General features: G+C 34.8%; 2 protein-coding genes across 2 annotated transcripts; one reads left to right on the top strand and one right to left on the bottom strand.

Moving 5' to 3' along the window:
• The first annotated feature begins 510 nt into the window (after positions 1–510).
• On the top strand, positions 511–5,842 carry LOC149224697 (universal stress protein A-like protein). The gene is made up of 4 exons (XM_089386223.1): positions 511–893; positions 3,612–3,715; positions 4,060–4,178; positions 5,552–5,842. Exons 1-4 carry the CDS (start codon positions 734–736, stop codon positions 5,643–5,645), a joined length of 477 nt encoding a protein of 158 aa, XP_089242349.1. The 5' UTR covers positions 511–733; the 3' UTR covers positions 5,646–5,842.
• Positions 5,843–9,748: 3,906 nt separating this feature from the next.
• LOC149224696 (uncharacterized) lies at positions 9,749–10,555 on the bottom strand. Its single transcript, XM_089388254.1, has one exon. It carries the CDS (start codon positions 10,553–10,555, stop codon positions 9,749–9,751), a length of 807 nt encoding a protein of 268 aa, XP_089244380.1.
• Positions 10,556–12,827: the final 2,272 nt, after the last annotated feature.

Here is a 12,827-nt window from a genome sequence, read left to right as displayed (position 1 = left end):
TGTTTTGTACTTCTGGAATAGACCAGTTTGGAAGTCTTTATGGCTCTAGCTGTTTTCTACTTGGGTCAATATGTTTTGCAATATTAAATAGTTAAATACTATTTATGGACACTTGTGGGCCCAGTGAATATATGGGTGATTTTTGGACATAATTTAAAACTTATTTAAACATAATGTTATTTATTTCTGTTTAAATATTGGTTTCAAAAGTCTTAATCACTGGTGGTTTGGTGGGACCAGTATTATATCAACTACTGGTCCCTGCACAAGAATAGGAATCTCTCCCCTACATTTTTATATATTTATGACTCTGGAAAACAATAAAAATAATCGAATACTTTAAAAAAGTTTGAATTTCCACATAAGCGACTGACAGCCACTAACTGATGAACGCGTTAGAAATGTCGTAGCCGTAGCCTTTTCCCGTAACTGTCAGTCCAACTCCGCTTCAACTCAATGATTCTTCCACCGGAAGCACGCCTCCACCCCAATTCCACGTCACTGGGTTGTTGGAAAGAATGGACAACCATTACGAGCCCTGCAACCGAAAGAGCTGCAGAATCCGCGGAAAGCCGCCACTGGAATTCTGCCGATTATTCCAGATTTCTGTGGTCTGTTATCGGGATTTACATCATCCACAGCAGTTCCTTAATTGGTATTTTTATCGCTGATTTAAAGCAATGAATCAGAACAAGAAGAAGAAGTGGCGGATCAAATTCTATGTGATTTCGGAATGGAAGGCGCTACGGGAAGAAAGATATTGGTTGCAGTGGACGAAAGCGAAGAGAGCACGTATGCCTTGAAATGGGCGGTTGATTTTCTGCATCTCGATTCCACCGACACACTCATCTTGTGCTATGCTCGGAAAGCTTATGAAGGGCTCGGAGGTCCTGGTAAGCAAACAGAAATCTTAATAATTCTTCTAACTCATTCCCTTTTTTATGATTATGCTTGTGATCAGAGCAATTCTGGTTCTGCGTTTATAGGTTTTACTAGATTTTGGTTGGGCTATTTTACCCACTCCTGCAATTTCACTCTGTTCTATGGTTGTGGCGCGGGGAGCTACTAGCCATGATTTTCCCGGAGTATTTCGTTTTTTCTTTTAAATGACAGTGGACCTTAGATTGATCAGAGAACGCTGATCATAATTTCGGGCTGAAAACTAGCCTGGATCATAAATTCTAATCCTCTAGGTCTTCAGACAGGGGATTATGATCGGGCCGTGATCATAAAACCCTAATATGAACCCTACCTTTTCATTCATTTAATTCGGTATTTAGTACTTCAGTGGTTAGGGAGTTAATCCCTACCTTGTTTATTCATTTAATTTGGTATTTATGATTAGGAGTTAGTATGTGGTAAATTTGGCCGCTGAAATTTTCAATTCGCACAGATTTCATGTTACTATTCCCATTCGTACATGTTTCTTCATTGTTTGCCAGGCATTTAATGCTAATTGGTAGGTTAAATACACTGGGGATCTTTGAGCAATTTGGGGTAGAAAATAATAAAAACCGTGGTTTTCTGATTATTGGTTTTTTTTGTTGTTGTTGTTGTTATTGTTCTTGATATTTGAAATGTGTTTTTAATTGCATATATAAGTGGTAGTTTAATTAATCCACAAATTTGCTTTGAAAATCATGGAAATTTTGGCAAGATTTTGATAAAATCTGGCAGAGACTTTTGTAAATTTAGATTACAGTTTTCAAACTTCAAGATTTTGGGTGCCCCAGAGGTTTTTGATGGCCCTGAATCAATTTCCACCATCAAAAACATGATTCAAAACCTGTTGCTGTGAGATTTTTTGAAATTTTTTGGGTCGGATTCCTGCCACTTTGACTGTCCATGCAATTCTTCAGCTTCTGTAGACTCTGCCCATATATAGATTCAGCGCTATGAAAAACTTCTGTGGCACACTTAAATTTGTGGAAAATTCACAACTCAAATTTGTGATTTAAGAAAATCTTTACCAGATTCTGATCAATTTAAACCTGAAAATATAACTATAAAAACTCCAAAATGTCTAACAAATAGACTATTGGATAAAACCTCTGTTTTTTCGCTCTGATTAAGGATTTTAGCCTCTGATTAAGGATTTTAGCCTAATTTCAGGAGGGGATTTTCCGATAATATAGGATAAAAATTAGGAGGGGATTTTCCAATAATAGAGGATAAAAAAAACATTAAAATATCCATATTTATCCTTTCGCCCAAAATATGTGGTTTGAGTAGTTAAAAATTGTTGTTGACACTGTATAGAATTTTCTAAACGCTACACAATACGGTTGAAAAGAAAATTACATCACCAACAAATCATGTTGTTGATTATTCGCTGTAGAATCCTGATTATTCATTGTAAAATCCTGCACATTGAAATAGATAAGGACTACTTTAAGCAGATAAGAACTTTTATATAAGCAGTTTCAATACTGTTCTTCTTACAAACTTGTTTATCTTCACTGTTCCAATTCGTACATATTTCTTATTCATGTTAGTTTGGATGTGTCTTCCCGTGATTTGGGTATGAGTCAACAACCCAACGATTAAGCGCTCCATTTTTACCAGTAATGTTTTTTGTTAGGTTAAATTTTCATGTTTCTTTTATTATTTTCTCGTCCATTTTTCATGAGTAATGTGTTTTTATTATAAAAAAAGCAGTGTTTTGATTTTCGTAATTAATTATTTAAATTATTTTAAAATGAAATTTTTTATTAACAAAGTCTTTATGATGTAAGTGATAATGGCATATTAAAACTAGTAACACAATGTTAGTAAATATAATTGATATAAAATTATTAGGTAATTATATATTAAAATTAGTATCATTATATTAGTAAATATAGTTAATATAAGATTATTAGAATATAAAAGATAGAAAATGTTAATCATTTGATTATGGTCAAAAATAGTCGAACATAGTTTACAATGATTACCAAATGTTATTGATGGTTGATGATGACTGATCATGTGGCTGTAGTTGATGGAGACTATAATTAATTGATTAATCTAACTATAATCTATAAAAATTAACTATAATTAACCATTAATATAACAATATATTTATGTTACATTAATTTAATAATATTAATTAATATAACAATATTTTTATGTTACATTAATCTAATAATATTAGGTTAATATTTTAACGATTCTCTATATGATTAGATTCAAATCACATTAATATTCTCCCTAATTTCAGTAATCAATTTCACTCCTGGTTTCCATAAATCTTGTATAAACTCATGGTTTCCGTACTTCAAAATTTGTATAGTTTTAATTCATCTCTGAATGAGAAAAATTTCATTTTATGTGTGGTATTTAAACCATCTTCGGACTTCATTTTTAATTTCTATTAAAGTTTTCTAAATACAACGAAACTATATTGATCTAAGTGAAAACAATAAAGAAATTATATCCTTATCACCCTTCACTTGGTTAACTCATTTAAATACATGGATGCCTTAGACTAATGAAAGTTACGGTAGCTGAATGGTCACTGTAATGTCTGGAAGCTACAGGAAATTGGCATGAAAGACTCTTTTATTTTGGTTCTGTAGTCATATTCCTGTTGTTATTATTATATTCATGGGTTATGACTGTGGTGATGTCAGGGTTCGTACTCACAACGGACGTTTTAATAGCTTTGGAGAAATATCAAGACCGGGTTAGTGAGGCCGTTATGCAGAAGGCGAGAGATATCTGCAGCGGGAGCCCGGTGCGTTTACTGTACATTTTATGTCACTATAGCGATGGTGAGGTTTTTAAGGGAAAAACAGAGAGGGGTATGCCATGGGTATCTGTAGTGGGTTTTTAAGGGAAAAACATAGAGGGTATGTCATGGGTATCCAGATATATTGCATATTTTGTTTTGGTTGGTCAAATTCTGACCTATTCTCAAAAGCTGCAATGATAAATTTAAAAATAATACTACAGAGACTGTCACTGTCAGGTAAAGTTGAAAGTGTTATGATTTTTAAGGAAAACATATAAGATAAATCTGAGGATAATACTACAGAGACTGTCATGTAGAGTAAGTGTTTTGTTTATTGCATTTTGCAGGCTACGGTGGAGGAGAAGATTGTAAAAGGAGATGCGAGAGATGCACTGTGCGAAGTAGTGAAGAAGGTAGGGCCAGATTTTCTCGTCATTGGAAGCCATGGCTATGGTACTTTCAAAAGGTAACTCTCCAACTACTGTAAATAGTTATTATTCGCTGCTGTCTGTTGCAAAGCTTGGCCTTCTTAATACATGGGGTGAGAGCCGAACTATGTTAATGTTAGACCATAAATGTTTTTAACATTATTAGGATGGGGAGATAGGATTTGTGTTAATCTCAACATTATTAGATTGGTAGATTTTCTGATTTATTGTACCGAAATTTTCGGATTTATTGTTCCATCATCTAGAGATATTTCAACCAATAACTAAGGCCATCGTCTAGAGATACTTCGAGAGATTAGATTTAAACTTTATTTGTTAGTTTGAATCTCGAGTTATCAAAGAAAATAAATACTGTAAATTTGGAACTCTCTACTATCAAGATTATTCTTTATAACAATAATATAAATCTAAAATGCAACCAAGAAAATGAATATCAATTAATAAATTAATTACCTCTCATACCAACATTACTCCCCGCATCGCATAAGTCTCAAATCAAAATGATTAGATTGCATATAATAAAATATAAAATATTTTCTTATATTTATTTAAATAGATTTCATCGATAGGTTTGAAGTATGTTAGTATGTTTTTATATTGTTTTTAAGATTCAGTGATCTTTGGTAGTAGTGAAAGCTTATTTTTTTTATGGATTATTAATAGCTATTAAACTACTTAAAATTTAGAGATATCTAGCAAGAGCGAAAAACTGTATTGATGGACCACCAATGAAGAATTCCAGATAACTTAGTTTTCCTCTTCCAAACATTATAGGTCACTCAAAATTAATAAATAACAAGTTATGCTGATTAATCATTTTGACAATAACACTATAATTTGACTAAATATATGTGAAATTTCTTAAATGCAAATGGCCTTGTTAGACTTTCCCAAATGACAATCAATATTTAACCGGCCATAGGCCCATTCATGCAGTCGGGCTGTATATGCTCACCATTACATTTAAACAAGTACATTATTTAGGGGTAAACATATACATCCCAACAGCATTAATAAGTCTATAGACTGAAAATTATGTACCACCTTCCCCAATACTAAAATTCTTTTAATGATAAAATGCAAAACAGTCCACATCTCAAATGCCAGTATTTACAATTTTATTGGGATAGGAAAAGTTTAAGTATAGGGGGTTTACGCAGTGCATTATATTAAATATCATTTCGGGATTTAACTGCATTAAGTAAGTCATTCACGTATGAAGCTTATTTGTGAATAGTTTTTTTCTTTTTCTGCCTTTTTAATAATCTGTTACTGGGATATAAAATAAAGCCCATTTGTAAATGTTTTTGTTTTTTTTTGGGTTCTTTATGGTTTATAATCTGTTGTGTTTTTGAAGCATGATCTTATGAGTATGGCGTTCTGATTGCAGAACATTTCTGGGGAGCGTCAGCGACTATTGTGTACACCATGCAAAGTGTCCTGTAATGATCGTAAAGAAGCCTCACGTCGGATCTCAAGCATAGCTAGTAGAGCATTGTGTATCGGCTCTGCTTTATGTAAAATAAATCGATGATTGCCTCAATTTACTTTCTTTTGTTGGCGTTAGGTGTTGGACAGAACTCCTAATTCCATTTTCTGGTCCAATACCACATTCACTTCAAATAATAACAGGGTTTTAAAACTAATACGTACACGTTTTATAAAACGTCATATCAAGATAGTACAGGATTTGAATCTAAAATGTTTGGTTAGTAAAATTTTATTTCCACAATTTTAGGTACTAATTAAATTACCATAATTAAATATAATTTAGTGATATTTTAAATAAATATAAAGTTTTAAATTAGTACTTTTTAACAAAATATTTTCATATTATCATTCAAAATAATATTTTATATTTTACCATGATTATGATTGCTATGGTATATGAGACTTTTTTTAGTGGATGATTATTTTTGTAAACCTACATTTTTTTGTTTTTGTGTGTAATATTTTTAATGTTTAATGTACGATGCACCTTATATCTTGATATTATATATTCTATTTGTTAATGTTTTTTTAATAGGGATACATCAATGTTTATATAATTTGGTGGTAGGGTGTTGCAATATGTATTTTTCCTTTTGATATTTAAGTTTTAGTATTATTTCAACTTTTGTTTTTTGGAATAGTTATTTTTTTAAATGATTTAATTTTATTTTGAAAAGTTAATTAATTTAAAATATTTTTTATTATTTTTTAATGATAAAAGGGATAACTGAATTATTCAAATTTCATAATTTTTTATATAAATTTTTATTTTATTTTTTGATAATTTATTTAGAAAGTAGGAATTTGTATTAAAATATATTACAATGGATTTATATCTTTAAATGTTTTACATTTATAGTAAATTAATTGAGTAAACCCATAAAATAACAATGCATCTAAATCAAGTTAAGAATGATTAATTGTTCAATTTTGTGTGGTCTCTTATGATGTGTTATTGGTAATTCAAACATGGAAAAATAAAGATTTGTTAACTTAGAGGTATGACTCAAGGTATTTCTATTGGACATTGGACATGGTGTAAAAAATAAAATGTATGAAATTGAATTAGTTTTTTCTCAAGGAAAAATCATAAATTTCATTATCTGAAATATTGAAAATTACATATTGTAAATGTTGCTATGAGAGCATATGCCAAAAACTAGTGGCCCTGCCACATACTGAAAAATTTTGAGGACTGTACAAAATTGTAGCTGATATGCTTACAGTATAGATAACAAAAAATGTATAATATCTATGATCAATACAAAAAAGAAACATAAGATCATTGTAAAGGTCCAAAGACAATCTGCAAAAGTTAGGGCATTGCTGCCCCCTATGGATGTTGCTCTATAAATGGCCTGTGAAAATATTGATAAAAGTCATGCCCATTGTGTTCCTGTATCATCCAATAACCACGAGGTTGTTGTGCTACCTCCTTGGAAAGGTTGTTGGAAAGTTGATTCCTTTCCCTGTAAATATGTCAAACAAAGATATAATCAAAACAATATTTTAATGACAAAACTTCATCCAATAAATTCCTGAGTGTGTGCACGTGGCATTCAACTCGCATATTGAACCAATTTATAACAATCTTTGAATCATCAAAGATCTGGAGGTGATGGATATATTTCTCAAGGGCATAAATCAGAAGATGTCGAAGGTTGTTAAGTTTGGAAAAATTGTTTGTGCCTCTCCCTAATCCAATCTTCATTTTATAATAATGATCATCATTTAAATATAAGATAATGCCACCACCACAACCATTCAATTGTGTCGAACCATCGAAGTAAGCCCATGGAATAGATTTATCTATGGTCTTGGCCACAATAGTCCTATGTTGATGCTGAGGATCGTCATTCGACAACAAATTGTAGAGAGCAGTGATGTGAGGGACAGATAAGGTCCAATTAGGAGTTGAATCTTGAAAAATATATTTGTTCCTTCCTATCCAAATACACCAGCAAACCAATAGAGGGAGATTGCGGATTTTAGTTGGGTGTGCGTAATTCCACTAGGGTTCCAAAGAGGCCTGGATCGATTCTCCTGACCACCTCAAATTGATATCCAACAATTGATATATCTGATGCCATAGATCAATTTTGGAGGGAAATTGAAGAAATAGATGATCAATGGATTCTACATTATTCTTATAGAGGATGCACCATATGGGGCCCTGAAAGGAATGCCACTGCAAATTGTCTCCTGTAGGGGCTTTGTTACAAAGTAAACACCACATGAGAAGCTTTTCCTTTGACAGGGCTTTTAATTTCTAGAGCAAGCGCCACCACTAAACATTGTTCTAGGGCTTATGATTAGCAAAAATGTAAGGATAACCGTCTTTAGGAGAGTAGGTGCCCGATTTGGAAATGACCCAAGCGAGTTCATCATCCCAATCCTGTATCCTTATGTGAGCTTCAGATAATGCATTGGTGAAGTCAGACCACTCTTGATGCCATGGAGCCGGAATCCAAAGGTCCTGTGCAGATTTCCAAACCTGTGCAAAGATAGTCGAGTTGTCAGGATCCACAACTTGATTTAGAGTCCTAATATCAGATGACTCCAGGAATCAGATGAGATCATGTGAGAGAATGTGTGCATTCCCACTCCCTGACCAAGCATCCAAGACGATGTGAACCTTGACTCCCGACCCCACTTTCTAGGCAAGGCCTGATTGAATATATGTAATAGAGTTCAATATAGATCGCCAGATGGTTGAGATAGCCTTTCTATTCCAATTGGGCTGCCTGATCCAATCTAATATGTTCTATGGACTGATATATTTCCTAATAACCACCTCAGTCCATAGACTGGAAGAGGTAAGGATCTGCTATCCCAATTTTGCTGCCAGGGCTCTTGAGAAACATTTGAGATTCTTCATCCCCCATCCACCCCATTTCTTGGGCAGAGCAATATGTTCCCACCTTACCCATGTGAAATTTCTACCTTCCCTACTTCCGTGCCAGAGGAATTTGCAGCATAATTGTTGAATTCTGGATAATATACCTTTAGGGATCCATGCTAGCGACGTCCAGTACACAGGAGTAGATTTCAAAATGGAACAAGTCACCCCACACGAGAAAGCCAACGATGATGCCATATGTTAATTCTTCTTTCAATCTTAGCCACCAACCATGTCCAATCTGCAATTTTATATGTATTGGGCTTGAGTCGAAAACCAAGATATTTGAGGCCTTCATCAAATGCCAAAATTTTGTATGGAAATCTCTAAATAACATAGTCAATTTCATATTGGGAACATCCTAATGCTGTCAGGGAAGACTTCTCTTGATTTCTCACCATTCCTATAGCCTTGCCAGAGATATCGAGAATGACATTAAAAGAAGTGGAGTCAGTGCCCTACCCATTCAAAAATAAGTACATTGCACAGAAAAAGAAAATGAGATAAAATAACATTATCTTCAATTTTGATTCCTTTTAATCTCCCATGAAGCTTCTCCTCGGTGATTAATCTATTCAGACCTTCCATGATCAGGAGAATGAGAAGGGGTGATAGTGGGAAGCCCTGCCTTAAACCACACTCAGCATGAAGGAAGTTTGAGGCTGATCCATTAATAAGGATACGGTAAGATATAGATGAGAGACAACACATGATCCATAAGATGAAGCCATGGGGAAACCCCAGATGGGTCAGTAACATCTTGAGATACAACCAACTGATTCTGTCAAAAGCCTTAGAGAGGTCAATTTTAAAGATCATGCCCTTCAGCGTATTGATTTTTAGTGAATGAAGACATTCATGTGCAATCCCAACGGCTTCATAGATATGGCAGTTATTTAAAAATGTAAATTGCTCTTGTGAAATGTGCTGGGATAAGATAGGTTTAATGTGGTTCTCAATGATTTTAGCAATAATCTTATAGATGTAGTTATAGAGAGAAATGGGCCAAAAGTCATTAAAAGACCTAGGGTTATCAAATTAATCAAGGCAATGAAGGTGGCATTGAAAGCATTATCATCCTACCATTCTTTTGACATTCCTCGATAACCCCAAAGATATTATGCCAAGCAGTTCAAGGAATGCCAGGTAGAATTCCACAGGCCATCCATTCGGGCCTAGGTTCTTGTCTTTCTTGAACTATTTGAGGAAAACTTCTAGTTCCTCCATACACACAGGTGCATTGAGTGCTTCTGTTGCCTCCTCATCCACAAATCTGGGGAATAGACCAACAATTTTAATGATTTTAACAAGTGATGCCTCATGTGGAGCTTTGAATAATTGCTCAAAATGTGATATACCTAGATTGGAAAGACCGTTGAAGGATTGTACTAATGAACCCTTACCATCTTCCAATGACCAAATAACATTGCTAGCTTTCTGCCCTTTGGCAAATTGCTGATTTTTTTTTTTTGTATTTTCATCTCCAACATGGAGCCAAATCGCTTTGCTCTTGAGTCTCCAACTTTCTTCCCTATCTTTTAAGATTCTTAGGCAATCAACTTTGAGTTTGATGACTTTATCTTTTACTCCCGTGGAGACATAACATCCTCCAACTGAATCTTCTAATCTAGCAAGAGATTCTTCTATGAGTTTGAGAGCTTCTTCGTCCTTCTTTTTCTTTTCCTTTGCCCAGTTAATCATCTTCTTTTTGAGAAGGTTAAGCTTCCCAGCAAAATATGCAGCCACAGACTGTCCTTCGGACAGAGAATTCTCCTGCCATGTATCTTTGACAATGCGCTGATAGTCCTCATCTTGAAGCCATGTCGAATTGAATTTAAAAGGGGCTTTTGGTTTAGGGGATACACCAACTATCTCAAGGTATATAGGTGAGTGATCTGAAATCCCTCCCGAGGCAACCCATTTCCTAACCTTCACAAATTTTTCCATAAGGGCCTCCTTGATGAGAAATCTATCAAGTCGTCTAGCAAGCATTGCATCCCCCATTCTTTGATTTCTCCAAGTTGGTTGTAAACGCGACACATGAATATCTATCAAGTTGTTTTCCTCCAGTAATTGAACAAAGTAGTCTGAGAGGGAATCGATCTGGGCATGATTTCCCCATGACTGCGTGTCCAATAGAGAAATTTAGATCACCTCCCAAAATGATATTGTTCACTGGCCTGTGACAAGGGCCATATATATTCATAATACGAAGTTCCATCCCTAAATATTCTGAGAATATATCTTCCATTAATACTCCACCCCTTCCCTGGACATTTAACAACTTCATGGTCCTTCCATCGACACCTATAACTATGCCACCTAATTTGCCTTATACATCTAATGCATGGAAGGTCCAACCAGGTCTGAGGGCTTCCAGAAGTGAGTAGATATGTGAGCTACTCCCAAGAATTTCTTGTAAGAAAACCACATCAACCTTTTCTAAGTCTAAAAGCCTCTTAAAGGCTAGTTTCTTGGCGGGTGTTTCGGGTGAAAGCACCCTAAGGCTTTGGGTTAGAACCCCAACAGAGCAAAAGCAAACTACAACAAGAAATACTCAAACAACTCAGGCAAGATGCTTATATTATCAAACTATGTAAGAGTGACCATACCTGGATTTCCTTCGTTTGAGTAGGTCCCGCAGGGTTCAGACCCTCTGCAACTCCCAATGTTCTTCAAACCTGAAAATCATTCAATTCGAACATACATAGCAGTATAGAAGTAAAGCATATTCATGAAATTGACTTTATATCATATAAAAAAATGATTGATCATACATCAAAATGACATTCATATATGAATTAAAACATAATTTGATGCATAGACATAGTTAATTTCAGAAACAAGACAACATTTATTTTATTGCAGTAAGCTATAAATAACATGGAGAGAATTCACCTGAGTCTTTCTCTGGCTCCAAGTGGAACTGTCCTCTGGATTCGTCCTATCCCAACCTTCAACAATCTTCTTCCATCACCAACACCATGATATCTCAAGCAAAAGGAAGGATATCTATAATCAAGGAAACAAGGGTTTCTTGAAGCTTGGGGAAGTGCATGAGGCACAGGGATTCATCAGACTCAGTCAGGGATAATCTCAGTATAATAACTCTATCTCTTCTCCTCTCCCTAATGCCTTTCTATAGAGGCTATTTATACCTCTCCCAATTAGTTTTTTAGTTGAGAAACAGTTGGGCCATAGGCAATAGGAGGTAATCAACATGTAAAACTCGTGAAGTCCACCCAAAATTAAGGAAATTTAAATTTTTAAGTGTTTTAATACATATACGTGGGTTGGGTATTGACTAACCCACGTGTACACTCTTTTAGCTCAGGGCAAAGTAGCGTACATGGAATAAAACACTGTTTTGTATATATTTGGACCATGTCTGGAAGGAGAGGTTGCCCTAGGCCATAAACAAAGAATCATATATAAAAAGAGTGGTAAATGGTGCTATAACATATGCCCCCTAATATATGAGGTTAGAAGGGGTACATCATGGCTGAAATGTGTTAAGTGTATGGAAAGAATCATGCCAAGACTGAGAAGCACTTCACCAAAATTCAGCCTACTAAGCCATCAAAAGAGATCAGAAAGAAACCGCTGTCTGAAGCAGGCATACCCATGCTCAAAGAAAGTAAAGCATGTCCACATATCAAGTACAAGCAGATCCAATATGTATATTAGTATAAGGAACTAAAAGTACATAATGGATCATTTGATCGTGATCGAAAAAGTACATATTTGAATATCACATATAAGAAGACGATTAATGATGCTGAAAGATGAAGCTGATCACTGATGTCAAAAACTGATCCCAATAGTACCAAATGAACATGATGGAGTAAAATGATACTACATCGCAACTCGGATGCCGACATATAAGATGTCGCTGTGAAGAACTGCAACACATAAGGTGGATGGTGTCAACTAGCAGCAACAGAAGCAACTGACAAGTGAACCAAAACATGATGATGCAACCCGACTTCTTCACCGACCGCCGCGGTACACTTCTACACAATGGGAATGAATGATTTGAGGTTGACCACCTGAGAAACCGTTTGATTACCGGTCATTGATGTATACCGTTAACAAACGCGAGACTACTCACTGATAATGATAATGAGAGTCAAGGTACCCAGTACAATCTAACAAGTGCAAATGAATGAGCTAAAGTTGAACACTTGAAAGAATCTGTCAATCAGGAGACAATGATGGTTTCCCACTGTCGATAGTAAAGGAATCTGCCAATGATGACTGCAAACCCCAAGGTAAT

This window comes from Pinus tabuliformis, chromosome Q, assembly GCF_031772625.1.
Source record: "Pinus tabuliformis cultivar Carrire ecotype Pingquan chromosome Q, CPIR1, whole genome shotgun sequence".
In the NCBI taxonomy this organism is placed as follows: Eukaryota; Viridiplantae; Streptophyta; class Pinopsida; order Pinales; family Pinaceae; genus Pinus; species Pinus tabuliformis.
The sequence above is the reverse complement of the archived record's forward strand: the minus strand, read 5'-3'. Positions and strand labels throughout refer to the sequence as shown.